The sequence below is a fragment of the Ranitomeya variabilis genome, chromosome 2 (genome assembly GCF_051348905.1).
Source record: "Ranitomeya variabilis isolate aRanVar5 chromosome 2, aRanVar5.hap1, whole genome shotgun sequence".
Taxonomy (NCBI): domain Eukaryota; kingdom Metazoa; phylum Chordata; class Amphibia; order Anura; family Dendrobatidae; genus Ranitomeya; species Ranitomeya variabilis.
Genome location: NC_135233.1, coordinates 213,949,206 through 213,968,163, shown reverse-complemented (window position 1 = coordinate 213,968,163; position 18,958 = coordinate 213,949,206). Strand labels below are relative to the sequence as shown.

The following is an 18,958-nucleotide window of genomic DNA, read 5'->3' as shown; positions in this document are numbered from 1 at the left end:
AAACAAGACGAGGCTTCTCCCCAGGATTCCTCTGTCTCTTTTAAGTGGGTGAAGCGTCCCTCTCGCTCCTTTCCTACCCATGATGAGTTTGAGTCTACCTGTCTAAACACTGGGAACATCCTGAAAAGCGTTTTTCGGGTAGAAAACATCTGGACGTGCTCTATCCCTTTAGCGCCGACCTTCTTTCTAAGTGGGCTGAGTCTCCCAAGGTCGATCCGCCGATCTCCCATCTTTCTTCCAAGATGGTTCTCTCCTTACCGGATGGCGCATCGCTTAAGGACGCATCGGACAGACAGATTGAGGCATTGGCCAAGTCAGCTTTCGAGGCAGCGGGTGCTTCCCTCTGTCCCACCTTCGCTTCCATCTGGGTGGCTAAAGCCATCTCTGCCTGGGCCAAGATTCTCCGCCGGGGCATTTTGGCTTCGGCCTCCCCTACCGAGCTGGCTGACCTCTCAGACCAGATTAACCACGCAGGAAAATACCTTCTCACTGCCTCCCTAGATGCAGCAGCCTGTTCGGCCAGGGCAAGCAGCAACATTGTCGCTATTCGCCGCATTCTTTGGCTGAAAGCATGGAATGCAGATGCTACCTCCAAAAAGTCTCTCACCAACTTAGCATTTCAAGGTTCCAGGCTTTTTGGTGCTCGTCTGGATCAAATTATATCTGACGCGACTGGTGACAAGAGTACCTCTCTCCCCCAGTCCAAGCCAAAACGCTTCTTTAACTCAAAGGGTCCTCGGACATTTCGTCCCTTTCGGCCGCTTGCAGCCTCAGATTCCTCATCGCAACAAGAGCGCCCCGCTACCACGGGCGAACGCAGAAAACCCTCTTACAAGCCAGCTCCCATGTGGAGGTCAAGGGCTCCACCCCCCAGGCAGTCCGGACCTCGTTCCAACAGATACTGTTCTAAGTGACGGGTCGCCCCCACCTGGGAGTCTTCCCAGAGTGGGAGGCAGGCTTCTTCTCTTTAAAGACACCTGGCTGTCAGTGATCAGCGACGCCTGGGTCAGAGAGATTACCTCCGGGTACAAGATCGAATTTTCTACCCTCCCGGAAAATCGCTTCTTTCTCTCTCGTCCCCCAAAACAACCGTCCCATTTACCCGGTTTGCTCCAAGCCGTGGCGTCTCTGGTTGCCGCCGGAGTTGTAGTTCCCGTTCCTTCCGACGAACGTTTTTCCAGGTTCTGCTTGAACCTTTTTGTAGTCCCAAAGAAGGACGGGTCTCTCCACCCTATCCTGGATTTGAAGCTTCTGAACGGCCACGTCCGACCTCGCCACTTCAGGATGGAGGTCTCTGAGTTGGCAGCCCTGTCATGCCGTTCCCCCTTCCTGATTCTTCATCAGGATAAGGTCGTTCTTAGACCGGTTCCCGAATTCCTTCCCAAGGTGGTCTCGGCTTTCCACATCGAGGACATAGTCCTTCCATCATTTTGCCCTTCTCCGGCTCATCCTTTGGAGAAGTCCCTTCACAAGCTTGACGTGGTCAGGGCCATTCTTGTCTATCTTTCTAGAACCGCTCCCTTCCGTCAATCCGATTCTCTCTTTGTTGTTTCCGAGGGTCGTCGGAAGGGCCTTCAAGCGTCTAAATCCACTATCTCCCGCTGGATTCGCTCGGCAATTTCAGAATCGTACCGTCTTCATGAGGCACGTCCTCCTTCGGGGGTGCGAGCTCACTCCACCAGAGCTGTCGGAGCTTCTTGGGCTGTTCGCCACCAGGCTTCCGCCTTGCAAGTTTGCAAGGCCGCAACCTGGTCGTCTTTGCACACGTTTACGAGGTTCTATTGGGTTCATACACAAGCCTCGTCCGATGCAGGTCTTGGTAGGAAGGTACTGCGGGTGGCGGTCGCACACCGGCCGACCTGAGACCTTTTCTCATTTCCTTTCTACCCACCCTTTTCTGGGACTGCTTTTGGACGTCCCATGGTTGTCCTGTGTCCCCCAATGAAGCGATAAGGAAAGAGGGATTTTTGGTACTTACCGTAAAATCTCATTCTTGGAGCCTTCATTCAGCACCCTCCCTACTTGTTTGCTCTGGTACCGTGTTTGGGGCCTGGAGGCCCTAGTTTAGTTGGTACTTTTACTATTATGAGTTCTGTCGCTTCTCCTACTGCTTTTTGCACTAACTGAGGTACTTGGTGCCTGTCGGTGGGTGTATACTGAGAGGGAGGAGCTACGCCTTTTCTTTTTTTTGCATAGTGTCAGCCTCCTAGCAGCAGCAGCATACACCCCATGGTTGTCCTGTGTCCCCCAATGAAGGCTCCAAGAAAGAGATTTTACGGTAAGTACCAAAAATCCCTCTTTTGCGCTCCTTCCAAGCGCTGACATTTGCCCAAACTAGAGTTTCTTAGCACATATGGGATATTGTTGTACTCAGGAGAAATTGCACAACAAATTATGTGGTTCATTTTTCTCTATTGCCTTTCATTGGGGGACACAGGAACCATGGGGTGTAACAAAAAGTTAGCTCCTCCTCTGCAGTGTACACCCCACCGACTGGCATTATGCACTCCAGTTTAGCTTACTGTCAGTAGGAGGTGGACACGGGTCTTTCATTAGACCCTTATCTACCTCAATGTGCGTCGTTTTCTTTCAGGTTTTTCCGTAAGGGATTCAGGGTGAACAGTCACACCTGTAATCCCACAATACGGACTATGAGTACGGCGTGTACTGCCACCCCATATCCTCATTGATCCCACAGCAGGACCAAGTACCTAGCACACAAGCATGCTCAGACCGGTCCTAGCTCTGCACTGCAGACTGACACTCTCCTCTGCCCTCCTGTCCCCAAACCTTCTGGCATTACTCAGGGGTTCGTTCACCATGTCTAATTCTAAGGAAGGTCGCTCTCGTCCTCCTACTTCTTCCTCTACTTCCTCTGCCTTAGTCAGACACTTTGTGTGTTCGTCTTGTAACTGCAGGCTTCCCTCAGGTCAGTCCTCTCCCCTCTGTCAGACCTGCAGCAACCCCATTATGCCCACCGCCCAGGATCCTCCTGCTGCTCCGCTTGAGAGTGAGGCCTCCACCCCAGGTTGGGCTTCCTCTCTGTCACAATCGGTAGCGAATCTAACACGGGTGTCCCAGACCCTTGTGTCCGTGCTTGATAGGTTGCCCCTGCAGACTCCGGCAGTAGCCAGCGGGTCGCAGGAACCTCCATCCGAGCCTCCCATTATAGGCCGCAAAAGATCCAGACTGGAACGCTAGTCTGAGTCCTCTTCCCGTTCCATCTCGCCGCACGGTCCTTCTCTGCGATCGGCTTCTCCCCGATCCTCCTCACCTGAGTCAGGCGAAGCTTTCTCTGATGCGCCTTCAGAGGATAATTTGGAGCTGGATTCGAACCAAATCGCTAGCATGAGGGATATGGTTCAGAGTCTCATTGGAGCAATCAATCAGACCTGTGGCATCAAAGATTCCTCTACGTAACCCGCAGACCAGGCGGTTTCGTTTAGACGGTCTAAAACACCTTCCAAGGTTTTCGCTCCTCATCCTGAGTTCGAACCGCTTCTGACCAGAGAAAGGGAGAATCCGACCAGACGTTTTCAAAGAAGAAAGCGCCTTGGCGTCTTATATCTTTTTTCCCCGGATCTCATCGCCAACTGGACTTCTCCCTCTGTGGATCCGCCAGTTTCTAGACTTTCCACCAACACAGTCCTCCCACTGTCGGGCGGAGCGCCTCCGAACGATTCCAACGATAGAATCATAGAGTCCATTGCGAAGTCGGCCTTCGAAGCAGCTGCTTCTGCCCCATGCCCGTTTTTTGCTTCCACCTAGGTTTCGAAGTCTATATCCGAATGGGCCAAACAACTCCGTCGGGGCATTCTGGCCGGAGCTCCACCAGAACAGCTGGCGGAACTTGCCACCCAGATTTCTCACGCTGGGGAATACTTGGTCTCTACTTCCCTGGAGGCCGCGTCTTGTGCCGCTCAGGCGTCTAGTAATGTTGTTGCCATCCATCGTACTGTCTGGCTCAAGGCCTGGCAGGCGGATTTGTCATCAAAGAAGTCCCTTACCAGTCTGCTTTTTCAGGGATCTCGTCTCTTCGGTTCCAAGCTGGACTAAATTATTAAGGACGCTACCGGGGGCACAAGCTCCCTTCTTCCCCAGTCCAAGCCTCGACGGCCTCCTCCTAGGCGGCAATTCCGGCCCTTTCGTCGCTTTGCGGCGTCTAACTTCTTTTCCCAGCAGCAGCAGAGGCCTCAGACACATCAAGAGAAGAAGGCGGTATCCTTTAGTACCACTCCTGCCTGGCGTCCCCGCTACTCCCAAGGTAGATCTTCCTGGTCTAGGACTGGAAGATCCACCTCGGCATGACTCTCGGCAAGACCCCAGCGCACCTCCCAAGCTGGGCGGCCGTCTCCTCTTCTTCAGGGACGTCTGGATCACCTCAGTGGCGGACGCATGGGTCAGGGAAGTGGTATCCTCAGGATACAAAAGAGTTAATTTCATGGCCCCGGGATCGTTTCTTCGAGTCCCGCCCTCCAAGAGACCCCGCGGGTTTCTTTGCAGCCATCGCTTCCCTCCTCGAATCCGGGGTAATCGTTCCCGTTCCAGAAAAAGAACGGTTCACAGGGTTATATTCAAATCTTTTTGTGGTACCGAAAAAAGACGTCGAGGTTCGTCCCATTCTGGATCTCAAATTGCTGAACAAGAGAGTTCGTCTGAGACACTTCAGGATGGAATCCCTTTGTTCAGTAATTGCTTCCATGGAGGCCCAGGAATTTCTGTGTTCCATAGATATTCAGGACGCCTACCTCCACGTCCCAATATTCCCGGGACATTACCGATTCCGGGGCTTTGCGGTGCTCCAGGACCATTTTCAGTTCGTCGCCCTGCCGTTCGGTCTCGCAACCGCTCCCAGGGTTTTCACGAAGATCATGGCGGCGCTGATAGCCATCTTGAGGGTCAGGGGACTGGTACTTTTTCTGTACCTCGACGACATCCTCATCAAGGCTCTGTCTTTTTCTCAGGCTCACAAGAGCCTGTCCATCGTCCTCGACACTCTAGCCCGTTTCGGGTGGCTTGTCAACAGGAAGAAATTCCGTCTTGTTCCTTCCCAGCGGCTCGTCTTTCTGGGCATGCTCTTCGACACTCATCAGACCAAAGTCTTCCTTCCCGAAGACAAGAGATCCATCCTTCGTCGGGACGTACGCTTGCTCCAGGGTCCTCGGTTTCCCCCCTTCCGATCGGCCATGAAGGTTCTGGGGAGGATGGTAGCAACATTGGAAGCAATTCCCTTCGCCCAATTTCACTCATGACCTCTTCAGCAGGCCACCCTGTGTCACAGTGGGACAGGTCTGTTTTCTCCCTGGATCGTCCGATCCGACTCAGACGGTCACTCAACTGGTGGCTGACGTCACCTCTCATCTCCCAGGGCAGGTCCTTCCTTCCAGTTCACTGGCAGGTGATGACGACGGACGCCAGCCCTCTCGGCTGGGGTGCGGTGTTTCGTCACCTGACTCTTCAGAGTCGTTGGTCAGCGCAGGAGTCTTCTCTGCTGATCAACGTCCTCGAGATTCGCGCCATCTTTCTCTCCTTTCGTCACTGGGAAAGGATTCTCAGGGGTCTACCTATCCGAATCCAGACGGACAATGCCACGGCAGTGGCATATGTCAACCATCAGGGGGGGACTCGGAGCACCTTGGCTGAGGTATCCAAGATCCTCCTCTGGGCAGAGGCAACAGTTCTGGTGATATCCGCAGTGCATATCCCCGGCGTGGACAATTGGGCCGCCGACTGTCTCAGCCGCGAGGGTCTTGCGGAAGGGGAATGGTCCTTGCATCAGGAGGTCTTCCATCAGATTTGTCTTCAATTGGGGACTCCGGACGTGGATCTCACGGCATCCCGAATGAACAGGAAGGTTCCTCGGTTCGTCTCCAGGTCTCGCGACCCTCTCGCAGTGGGCGTCGACGCTCTGGCCATTCCTTGGTCGCAGTTCGTGCTCCCCTATCTGTTCCCACCCCTTCCCTTGCTTCCCAAGCTGTTGAAAAAGATCAAGACGGAAGAGGTGCCGGTCATTCTGATCGCCCCGGATTGGCCCAGGAGATCTTGGTTTGCAGAGATCGTCAATCTTCTCGCGGACGCCCCCTGGCGCCTTCCAGACAGACCCAATCTACTGTCTCAGGGTCCGATCTGCCACCCGAATTCTCGGTTGCTCAGTTTAACGGCGTGGCTGTTGAGACCGCAGTTCTAAGAGCGTCCGGCCTTTCGGTTTGGGTGATTCACACTATGATCCATGCTAGGAAGCCTTCGTCTTCCAGGATCTACTATCGTACCTGGAGTCCAACCGCGTTTCACCTATGTCCTTTTCCCTGCCTTCCATTTTGGCCTTCCTTCAGGCAGGGCTGGATTCGGGCCTTGCTCTTAGTTCCCTAAAGGGCCAGGTTTCTGCGCTCTCTATCCTTTTTCAGAAGACGTTATCTTCTCGGCCACAGGTTAAGACCTTTCTTCAAGGAGTAGCCCACGCTGTCCCCCCGTACAAGGGCCCCTGTGGATTCATGGGATTTAAATCTTGTGCTGGACGTTCTGAGGGTTTCCCCCTTTGAACCTCTCAGGGAGGTTTCCCTGTCGATTCTATCTTGGAAGGTGGCCTTTCTTGTGGCCATCATTTCGATCCGCCGCGTTTCCGAGTTGGCGGCCCTTTCTTGCCGACCTCCGTTCTTGGTTATCCACCAGGACAGGGTGGTCCTCAGGCCTCCACCTTCCTTTCTTCCTAAGGTGGTTTCCACCTTCCACCTCAACGAGGACATTGTTTTACCTTCCTTTTGTCCTGCTCCGATTCATCCTCTGGAGCGATCGTTGAACAAGCTGGACCTCGTCAGGGCAGTGACGATCTACCTGGCTAGAACGACCGCTTTCCGGAAGACGGATTCTCTTTTCATCATTCCTGATGGCACGCATAGAGGCCTGCCGGCTTCCAAAGCGACTATTGCTCGCTGGATCAGATCGGCAATTTTGGAGGCTTACCGGGTCAAGAGCAGAGGGCCCCCTCCTGGGATAAAGGCTCACTCTACCCGGGCAGTCGGTGCTTCCTGGGCGGTCCGCCCTACAGCTTTGCAAAGCGGCAACCTGGTTTTCCATCCACACGTTTGCCAAATTTTACAAGGTCCATACCTACGCTTCGGCAGACGCCAGCCTAGGAAGAAGGATCTTGCAGGCGGCAGTGGTGAGTCCTCTGACCTGATGGAAGTCTGTTTTTCCCACCCCAGGGACTGCTTTGGGACGTCCCATGGTTCCTGTGTCCCCCAATGAGAGGCGATAGAGAAAACAGGATTTTTGGTTGCTTACAGTAAAATCTGTTTCTCGGAGCCTTCATTGGGGGACACAGCACCCTCCCATATTATTCGGTTTCTGTTGTTCTGTTTTCTATGACTGTTCTCATGTTTACAGTTCTCATGTTTGTGGTTATTGTTTCAACCTTATTGTTTTGTCTCCTGCTTTCTCACAAACTGAAGTGCATAATGCCAGTCGGTGGGGTGTACACGGCAGAGGAGGAGCTAACTTTTTTTGTGCATAGTGTCAGCCTCCTAGTGGCAGCAGCATACACCCCCTGGTTCCTGTGTCCCCCAATGAAGGCTCAGAGAAACAGATTTTATGGTAAACAAACAAAAATCCTGTTAACTTTTGTGAAAATTAAAAATTTGGATCTAGAAGAAAATTTTTAAAGAAAAAAAACATTTTTAATTTTTACGGTCCAATGTTTTAAAATTCTGTGACGCACCTGTAGGTTCAAGGTGCTCACCACACTTATAAATTCCTTGAGGGGTGTAGTTTCCAAAATGGTGTCGTTTGTGGGGGAGATTCCACTGTTTAGGCACATCAGGGGCTCTCCAAACATGACATGGTGTCCACTATGTATTTCAGACAATTTTGCGCTCCAAAAGTCAAATGGTGCTCTTTCACTATGATCCCTGCCGTGCGCCCAAACAGTAGTTTTCCCCCACATGTGGGGTATCGTTATACTCAGAAGAAATTGTACTGTCCATTCCATTTTCTTCTGTTACCCTTATGAAAATGAAACATTTGGTGCTAAAGCAACATTTTGGTGGGGAAAAAGTAAAATTTAAATTTTTTTCCTTCCATATTGTTTTAATTCCTCTGATGCACCTAAACGGTTAATACATTTCTTAAATGTGGTTTTGGGGGGTGCAGTTTTTAGAATGGTGTCACTTTGAGGGCATAAATGACAGAAAATACCCTAAAGTTTCTTAAAATTTGATGTGGTCCCTTAAAAAAAATAAATATGGTTTTGTAAATTTTGTTGGAAAAATGGAAAATTGCTGATCAATTTTTAACACTTATAACTTCCTAACAATTTTATTTATTTTTTTAATTTAGATGTCTTGGTTTGGCTCTAAGCCGGCTCCTAAGGGTACAGTCCGCCCATCGATTTCCAAGCCAAGGACACCCTGGTCTTAATTGGACAGAACTCTTGGGCAATGAACTTCTTTTCGATTGCACTTTCTATGAAATGACGAAGGTTTTTGGGGCGTTCTGACCACTCTCCTCACTACTGTAAGCTTCTCCTGACTAGTCTACAATCCGGGTATCTCGGCGGTGACTTCTTCTGGTTTGGGTGGATGATTTAATGTTCACTTACCCTCCAACCACTGTACATCCGATCCTATGCAACGGAAGACTCCCGGACTGTTCTCACGGCAGCCGAGGATTTTACGCCATTTCTGGCCCCAATTCTCTTGGGATTTCTGTCCGGCTACACTGACTTTGGAAGGATTTCATTTCTGCATCTTGCCTCCTTTCTCCCGTCTCTTTCAAAGGGCTTTTGACAGAAGTTAGGAGCAGTTCGTGGCACAGGGGTAATTTATGACATTTTATAGGGTGATGCCACCATGGGCAAATTATACTTTCTTTTATAAAAGAGGAAACACGTCTGCACTCTGTATGGTGACGGCAGCATCTTTACCAAGCCACAGTCGGGGGGACCATTAATGTAAAATCATCGAACAGGAAACACGCAAACATCCTCAGGTTTATTCCCTGGTTGGTTGCAAAAGCTACAAGAGCATTGCACACTATAGCTTACTGTAAAATGAGTTAACTGAGAATCTGTTAGTGAGCTTGTTCCAAAAGGAAAGTTTGGAACTCTTATCTTTCTTCTTCTGAGCCGTTCTTAGCAGAGTTATGAACTTTGTGGCAGTAAAGCAGCTGCGAGAAGCTCAGAAGAAGGAAGATAAAAGTTACAAACGCTCCTCTTGGAACAGATTTTCTGATTCTCAGTTAACTCATTCTGCAGCCTGTACTAAACAGTGCAACACAGAGGCTGTAGAAGGGAAATGGTGCAAAGTTTTGATGGAAACTGACTTACAAAAAATGTTTTTAATTCCCTGCAATATGGCACAATCCTTCAAACTGCTTTTTAGAGTTAGTTGTCCGAGATTCTCGCTGCGGCAGCACCGCTCTGCAGGCTCGGTCATGTAGTGTGGATCATCCCTGCTTCCGATCCTGGAGGACTTAGTTAGCAGATCAAAACGGATTTCTCACCTGATCTGTCTGTGAATTTTTTTTGGGCGGTGCTAGATCAGAAAGATGCTCCATTATTCCAGCAGGGAAGGGAACGACATTGTGAAAAGTTTTCCCTTTTTGTCCACTGAAAAATCACAGCAAATGTTCAGTGGAGAAGTGGTCAGTTATACAGTAGGGGAGGAGGGGGAGATGCAGCTGCAGGTTGTAATCACAATTTTGTAAAAATCCTCTTCTCAAGAAATGATAAATCTGCCAAGCCGTGAAAGATGGAAAACTGTAAAATGAAGACCACTCCGCATACATGTATGCACAACCTGTACATCAGGGGGGAGACAGAAGAGACTACTCAATAGTAAATTATTGTATGCAGTAGACATTCCAAAGTATTAATGAATTTGTTGCTCTAATCCATCACAGTGCACTTTACAGGTCCACGGCGGGCATACGGCTGCGCTTCAGTGTTATCCGCTTTCTTTACTGCTTCCCTGGGGATTTCCAGGCTGAGACCAGATTTATAGGGTAATTTATCACTAAATATGGAGGTAATGGTGACCAACGTAGCCAATGATGGGATGTAACAACTTGATCAGGCTGCCCTTTCACCGCCATTAACTAGGAGATCCTTTAAGATGGCGGCACAGAGGCTAAATTCTGCCAAACTATGATGTGTGGCAGCGGTTCACTCCCTTCTCACCATTAAAGAGTATTTTTTTTTTTTTTAATGATGGGTAGTAGCCAATATATTGATGCGTGGATCAATTTGAGGGTCAGTCGTACCTGGCGGCTGGACAGGAGGCTGGCGTCCCAGCTGTGGCATGGGTCAGGGCTGGTGCAACGACATCTGTGTGATCGGCCCTGTCGAATCAAAAGCTGCGCCAGAAGGTAAACGATTTGGGCACCTCCTGTCCTGCAGCCAGGTACCACTGACCGGATCCGCTCATCTCTACCCTCTCTGTCCGGCGACAGCATCCTAAGCCTGATCTTACACTGCTCGGTGCTCGAGCTCCGGTAGGAGCCAGTGGTCAGGCGCTCATTTTGTTACGTCCTGTCCCTCTGATTGGGGTTTGCCCGTTTTTTGCCACCTCGACTTGTGACCAGATTAGGCGCAGAGACAGAGCAGGTGTCTGACTCCATCTTGTGTAAAATAGGCCAACAGCACCGTGACCTATTTCTGAATTAAATGCTGGCGCTTTGGGGACTGCGTGTACCATAATGTGAGAGCCAAGCGTGAGCGTGACACACATTACATTTAACTGCAAGAATTAAAATGATCACTTTAGAATAATGCAATGGAAACATAAACTATACGGCCACGTGGAAATGATGCGCTTTGCTTTTTGCGCATGAAAAAAAAAAAGTGGCTGTTTTTATGAAAACTGCTTCCATGGAGAGCCTGTAATATGGCCATTTCAAGTGCAGAATCCCCCCAAAAATACCACATTTTTTAAAAATAAAACATACATTAATTAGTGCAGACACCGGCAGTATAAAAAACAGGACACATGGCCCAATGATAATGGTAATAAGTGGGCTGCAAGAGCAAAGCCCGGGCATATGTCTCCCATGTGCATGCCGATATCTAGGCATTACTAGTGATGACCGACCCTGCTGGGATAAGGTGTTATCTGAGCATGCTCGGGTGCTAACCGAGTGACTTTGGCGCGCTTGAATAATATGTTAGATGTTTTGCATGCTGTTAGGCAATCCCTGCATGTGTTGTGACTGTCAAACAGCCGTGAGACATGCAGCCGCAGGGACTGGAACATATTTGAGCACACCGAAGACACTCAGTCCCCGAGCATGCTCAGATAACACCTTATTCCAGCTCATCACTAGTTACTACTAATCAGGTCTTCAGCTCTCCCTCAATTAATGGCAACTTAAGATACAGGGAGATTGTGAATACAGGGGTTCCCTCTATGATTTGGCTCGGCATTACTTCCACCATTATTGCTCTTTTTTGTAGTAGTTTGTGCGGAGGGAGCGCTATCAGTCACTTTCCGTGGGCAGAGAACACAGGACTCTTGGGTTTTCTTTAGGAGTCCTGGCCGTATTTTCCCCATATAAACATTGACCCATAATTTATAAATATTTGGTCCTCTTCCCCAATTCTGTGCTGACCTCCGATATCTGACAGATCCAATAAGGGATGGAAACTTAACTTTAGGGTACCGTCACACAGTGGCATTTTTATCGCTACGACGGCACAATTCGTGACGTTCTAGCGATATAGTTACGATCTCGCAGTGTCTGACACGCAGCAGCGATCAGGGACCCTGCTGAGAATTGTACGTCGTAGCAGATAGTTTGAAACTTTCTTTCGTCGCTGGATCTCCCGCTGTCATCGCTGGATCGTTGTGTGTGACAGCGATCCAGCGATGCGTTCGCTTGTAACCAGGGTAAACATCGGGTTACTAAGCGCAGGGCCGCACTTAGTAACCCGATGTTTACCGTGGTTACCAGCGTAAAAGTAAAAAAAAACAAACCGTACATACTCACCATCTGATGTCCGTCAGGTCCCTTGCCGTCCGCTTCCTGCTCTGACTGAGATCCGGCCGTACAGTGAGAGCAGATCACAGCGGTGACGTCACCGCTGTGCTCTGCTCTTACTTTCCGGCCGGCAGACAGTCAGAGCAGGAAGCGGACGGCAAGGGACCTGACGGACATCAGATGGTGAGTATGTACGGTTTGTTTTTTTTTACTTTTACGCTGGTAACCACGGTAAACATCGGGTTACTAAGCGCGGCCCTGCGCTTAGTAACCCGATGTTTACCCTGGTTACCAGCGAACCTCGGCATCGTTGGTCGCTGGAGAGCGGTGTGTGTGACAGCTCCCCAGCGACCACACAGCCACTTACCAACGATCACGGCCAGGTCGTATCGCTGGTCGTGATCGTTGGTAAATCGTTATGTGAGACGGTACCCTTAGTCCACAGTTAGATAAAGTTTTTGATCAAATCACCAGACAGGAAGGTTTACATTCTTTTTTACCTCCAATAGTTAATGTGTGTTTTATTTGTTTAGTTGATCGTATTAAAAAGTTGGTTTTTAAGTCTAGAAAATCAATAATGGTCCTGGGAACAAAGACTCTCCTATAGTCAACAAAATAGACCCTTAAAGGGAATGGTCACCGGGACACCATGACTCAAGTCGGACCCTCGAATCCCCATATACTATACTCCTTGTTACATTTGGGTTATGATCATCACACTCCAGCGGTATACGCCAGGCTTGTTTTGCACCATTTATATGTTTGAAATACTCCACTGTATAGGCCACGATGGGGGATAAGGTACGCTGATATGGGTCACTATTTTGTTAGTGCATATTCTGTATGCAGAGTCACACATAGCATAGATGGATAAAGGTCTATAAAAAAAATGAACCTTTAGGTCTCTATACACTAGCAACAATGTTTTTGCCCCACAGAGAGATGCGTAAAGGTCTATATGAAAACATTTAGCCTTTAGGTCTCCATGCGCTAGCAGCAATGATTTTTTTCCCCACAGATAAATGCATAAAGGTGTATGAAAACATTTAGCCTTTAGGTCTCCATACGCTAGCAACAATGCTTTTTTGAGCCACAGAAAGATACATAAAGGACTATGAAAACATTTAGCCTTTAGGTCTCCATACGCTAGCAACAATGCTTTTTTTGAGCCACAGATAGATGCATAAAGGTCTATAAAAATGTTTAGCCTTTAGGTCTCCATACGCTAACAACAATGCTTTTTTTCCCCACAGATAAATGCATAAAAGTGTATGAAAACATTTAGCCCTTAAGGTACCTTCACACGAAACGACATCGCTAGCGATCCGTGACGTTGCAGCGTCCTGGCTAGCGATATCGTTTCGTTTGACACGCAGCAGCGATCAGGATCCTGCTGTGATGTCGCTGGTCGCTGAATAAAGTCCAGAACTTTATTTGGTCATCCGATCGCTGTGTATCGTTGTGTTTGAAAGCAAAAGCAACGATACCAGCGATGTTTTACACTGGTAACCAGGGTAAACATCGGGTTACCAAGCGCAGGGCCGCGCTTAGTAACCCGATGTTTACCCTGGTTACCAGCGTAAAAGTAAAAAAAACAAACAGCACATACTTACATGCGTCCCCCAGCGTCTGCTTCCTGACACTGAGCGCAGGTCCCTAAAGTGAAAGTGAAAGCACAGCGGTGACGTCACCGCTGTGCTGTTAGGGCCGGAGCTCAGTCAGTGTCAGGAAGCAGACGCTGGGGGACGCATGTAAGTATGTGATGTTTGTTTTTTTACTTTTACGCTGGTAACCAGGGTAAACATCGGGTTACTAAGCGCGGCCCTGCGCTTAACAACCCGATGTTTACCCTGGTTACCCGGGGACCTCGGCATCGTTGGTCGCTGGAGAGCGGTCTGTGTGACAGCTCTCCAGCGATCAAACAGCGACGCTGCAGCGATCGGCATTGTTGTCGCTATCGCTGCAGCGTCGCTTCGTGTGAAGGTACCTTTAGGTCTCCATACACTAGCAACAATGCTTGTTTGAGCCACAGAAAGATGCATAACGGTCTATGAAAATATTTAGCCTTTAGATCTCCACACACTAGCAACTGAATGCTTTTTTTTTTTTTTTTACCCACAGCTATTTCTTCTGATCTTTCCTAAACACAAGTGCGCTCATGGGAAGTAAGCTGAAATCTAAGTCTATTTTCTAGAAGTGCAGCCTTCTATGAGAATCTATTGGTTATCTATTGGTTAGAAAGGGAAAAGCAAAATGCTGCAGTACTGCCTGCATCTAAGGCCGCATTCACACATCCGTGTGCCAGGGTGTGAGTCACAGGGTGAGCCGACCACATATACAAGGCTATAAAGTTTGGATCCATGCATCTGAATATTAAAGGGCCAGTACCAGTCATTGGTTCCCTGTACTGGTGGTGTTGAACAGTCATAGCTATAATCAGATAATGCCTTTCTTCCTCAGATTTATCTATAACTTTTGCATTTCTGTGTATATAGACAGTCCAGAGGCGGACATGATGCACTATAAATTCTCTGACACTGTATATAGGCCATGGATGATGTACAGAGCCTCAGAGTTGGCTTATTTAATTTGCAGTGCAATACTGATTAAATGATAAGACTGCCAGTGTAGATGTGTGCGAGTCATCATTTGTAACACCAGAGTCATCTCTGTACGCAGTGAAGATGACTTATAACTCCTGTGACCTCCGCCCATGAAATGATAGGAGTAATCGAGGGTGGGAACAGAAACCAAAGGCTTGTATGTGGTTCTGCGGCTAGAAGCTCTGAGTCATAGCATGAAGGTGAGAATTGGTGCATGTACAGCAGATGGGGGGCACTCAGTGGTTACATCAGCCGATGATCACCAATGTGTGTAGACCACTAAGAGACATGCTTCAAATGTGGGGGAATTGTCCTTTGCAGGCAATTGGGTTGCTACTTTGTTTCAGAACGGCTCCTGTAAGGGTTTAAAAATGGTTGGCCACTTTAAAACTTTTTGGGCTAAAAGCTTTTGGAATTGGGTTCCATTAAAAATGTAGCACCGTTTGGCTTATGTTGACAATCATTTATCACCTGAGAATAGAAGAAATTAGATAAAGGAGCTACAACACGAGCTCACTGATAGAATCTCAGTTAGCTCCTTTTGCAGCCAGTAAATAGACAGTGTCAATAGAAAGCAAATAGTGACTTTTTTAATGAAGTCCAGTTGCAAAAGTGATTTTTTAGCACCTAATAAATGCATTTAAAGACAACTTGTCAGATCGAAAACAATTACCCTGCAAATAGAGGGTTAATCTGCAGGACGATAGTTATGAAGCTGTCCTACTGCCATACTGAAAGTGCAGCACTTGGGAGAAAATTAATTTTCTTTTGAGCCGCTGCCTTTCAGTCACAGGTGCAACTTCGGATGTGCACACGTTCCTGCACTGACAGCCAGCAGGCTCAGCGGAGCACTGCCGGCTGTCAGTCACCAGTGGATGTGAGCACACCCCTGCACTCACAGCCAACTCACCTGTGGATGTGAGCACACTCCTGCACTGACTGACAGCCAGCTAAGTGGTGAATGTGAGCATGCCCCTACACGGACAGCCAGTGCAGTGGTGAGTGTGAGCACGCCCCTGCATGCACAGCCGGCTCAGCGGTGGATGTGAGAATGCCCCTGCATGGACAGCCAGCTCAGTGGTGAATGTGAGCCTGCATGCACAGCCGGCTCAGCGGTGGATGTGAGAATGCCCCTGCATGGACAGCCAGCTCAGTGGTGAATGTGAGCCTGCCCCTGCATGGACAGCCAGCTCAGAGGTAGATGTAAGCACGCCCCTGCACACAGCTAGCCAGCTCAGAGGTGGATGTAAGCACGCCCCTGCACTGACTGAAAGCCAGCTCAGCGGTGGATGTGAGCACGCCCCTGTACTGACTGAAAGCCAGCTCAGCGGTGGATGTGAGCACGCCCCTCCACTGACTGAAAGCCAACTCAACGGTTGGATGTGAGAACACTCCTGCACTGACAGACAACTCAGCGGTGCATTGCTGGCTGTCAATCACTGGTGGATGTAAGCATGCCCATGCACTGACAGCTCAGCGGTGGATGTGAGAATGCTCCTACACGGACAGCCAGCTCAGCGGTGGATGTGAGAATGCTCCTACACGGACAGCCAGCTCAGCAGTTTAATGTGAGCATGCCACTGCACTGAAAGCCAGCCAGCTCAGTGCTGGATGCGAGTACGCCCCTGCACTGATAGGCAGCTCAGCGGATGATGTTAGCACACCCCTGCACTGACTGGCAGCCAGCTCAGCGGTGGATGTGAGCACGCCCCTGCACTGACTCGCAGCCAGCTCAGTGGTGGATGTGAGCATGCCACTGCACTGACAGCTAGCCAGCTCAGAGGTGGATGTAAGCACGCCCCTGCACTGACTGAAAGCCAGCTCAGCGGTGGATGTGAGCACGCCCCTGCACTGACTGAAAGCCAGCTCAGCGGTGGATGTGAGCACGCCCCTGCACTGACTGAAAGCCAGCTCAGCGGTGGATGTGAGCACGCCCCTCCACTGACTGAAAGCCAACTCAACGGTTGGATGTGAGAACACTCCTACACTGACAGACAACTCAGCGGTGCATTGCTGGCTGTCAATCACTGGTGGATGTAAGCATGCCCATGCACTGACAGCTCAGCGGTGGATGTGAGAATGCTCCTACACGGACAGCCAGCTCAGCGGTGGATGTGAGAATGCTCCTACATGGACAGCCAGCTCAGCGGTGGATGTGAGAATGCTCCTACACGGACAGCCAGCTCAGCAGTTTAATGTGAGCATGCCACTGCACTGAAAGCCAGCCAGCTCAGTGCTGGATGCGAGTACGCCCCTGCACTGATAGGCAGCTCAGCGGATGATGTTAGCACACCCCTGCACTGACTGGCAGCCAGCTCAGCGGTGGATGTGAGCATGCCCCTGCACTGAGAGCCAGATGGCTCAGCGGTGCATTGCCAGGTGTCAGTCGCCAGTAGATGTGAGCACACCCCTGTTCTGACAGCCAACTCATCTGTGGATGTGAGCACCCTCCTGCACTGACTGGCAGCCAGCTCAGTAGTGGATGTGAGCATGCCACTGCACTAACAGCCAGCTCAGTGGTGATGTGAGCACGCCCCTGCACTGAAAGCTAGCTCAGCTGTGAATGTGAGCACGCCACTGCACTGACAGCCAGCCGGCTCAGTGGTAGATGTGAGCACTCCCCTGCACTGACTGATAGCCTGTTCAGCGGTGGATGCGAGCACGCCCCAGCACTGACTGATAGCTAGCTCAGCAGTGGATGTGAGCACGCCCCAGCACTGACTGATAGCCAGCTCAGCGGTGGATGTGAGCACGCCCCTGCACTGACTGGCAGCCAGCTCAGTAGTGGATGTGAGCACACCCCTGCGCGGACAGCCAGCTCACCGGTGGATGTGAGCATGCCCCTGCACTGACTGGCAGCCAGCTCAGTAGTGGATGTGAGCACACCCCTGCGCGGACAGCCAGCTCACCGGTGGATGTGAGCATGCCCCTGCACTGACTGATAGCCAGCTTAGTGGTGGAGCATGCCCTTACACTGACTGATAGCCAGTTCAGCAGTAGATGTGAGCACGACCCTGCACTGACTGATAGCCAGCTCAGCAGTGGATAAGAGCACGACCCTACACGGACAGCCAGCTCAGCAGATGTGAGCACGACCCTGCACTGACTGATAGCCAGTTCAGCAGTGGATGTTAGGACGCCCCTACACGGACAGCCAGCTCAGCAGTGGAAGTAAGCACGCCCCTGCACTGACTGATGGGCAGCTCAGCAAATGATGTTAGCATGCCCCTGCATTGAATGGCAGCCAGCTCAGTGGTGGATGTGAGCATGCCCCTGCACTGACAACTAGCTCAGCGGTGGATGTGAGCACACAACTGCATTAACAGCCAGCCAGGTCAGCTGTGGATGTGAGCATGCCCCTCCACTGACTGAGAGCCAGCTCAGCGGTGGATGTGAGCACGCCCCTGCACTGACTGAAAGCCAACTCAACGATGGATGTGAGAACACTCCTGCACTGACAGACAACTCAGCGGTGCATTGCTGGCTGTCAGTCACCTGTGGATGTAAGCATGCCCATGCACTGACAGCTCAGCAGTGGATGTGAGAACGCTCCTGCAGACAGCCAGCTCAGCAGTTTAATGTGAGCATGCCACTGCACTGAAAGCCAGCCAGCTCAGTGTTGGATGCGAGTACGCCCTGCACTGATAGGCAGCTCAGCGGATTATGTTAGCACGCCCCTGCACTGACTGGCAGCCAGCTCAGCGGTGGATGTGAGCACACCCTTGCACTGACAGCCAGCTCAGCTGTGGATGTTAGCACACCCTTGCACTGACAGCCAGCTCAGCGGTGGATGTGAGCACGCCCTTACACGGACAGTCAGCTAAGCGGTGGAGCACGCCCTTGCACTGACTGATAGCCAGTTCAGCAGTAGATGTGAGCACGCCCCTACACGGACAGGCAGCTCAGCGGTGGATGTGAGCACGCCCCTGCACTGACTGAAAGCCAACTCAGCGGTGGATGTGAACATGCCTCTGCACTGATTGGCAGCCAGCTCAGCGGTGGATGTGAGCATGCCCCTGCGCTGAAAGCCAGCTCAATGGTGGATGTGAGCATGTCCCTGCACTGACAGGCAGCCAGCTGAGTGGTGGACATGAGCACGCCCCTGTGCTGACTGGCAGCCAGCTCAGCGGTGGATGTGAGCATGCCCCTGCACTGAAAGCCAGCTCAATGGTGGATGTGAGCATGTCCCTGCACTGATTGGCAGCCAGCTCAGCGGTGGATGTGAGCATGCCCCTGCGCTGAAAGCCAGCTCAATGGTGGATGTGAGCATGTCCCTGCACTGACTGGCAGCCAGCTCAGTGGTGGATGTGAGCACGCCCCTGCACTGACTGGCCGCCAGCTCAGTGGAGGATGTGAGCATGCCCCTGCACTGACTGACAGTCAGCTCA

At 50.6% G+C, this 18,958-nt stretch overlaps 1 protein-coding gene across 10 annotated transcripts in view; it reads left to right on the top strand.

The window, feature by feature from the left end:
- GOLGA1 (golgin A1) overlaps positions 1 to 14,595 on the top strand; it is a 66,718-nt gene extending 52,123 nt beyond the window's left edge. For 8 of the 10 annotated variants that reach the window (XM_077283574.1, XM_077283579.1, XM_077283575.1 and 5 more), the window contains one exon: positions 8,332 to 11,923. In XM_077283574.1, coding sequence (XP_077139689.1) covers positions 8,332 to 8,412 — 81 coding nt within the window. In that variant the 3' untranslated portion in view covers positions 8,413 to 11,923. Of the gene's footprint in view, positions 1 to 8,331; positions 11,925 to 14,088 lie in introns of those variants that run through there. The other 2 variants (XR_013221131.1, XM_077283580.1) reach the window with 2 other exon arrangements.
- The last annotated feature ends 4,363 nt before the right edge of the window (positions 14,596 to 18,958 follow it).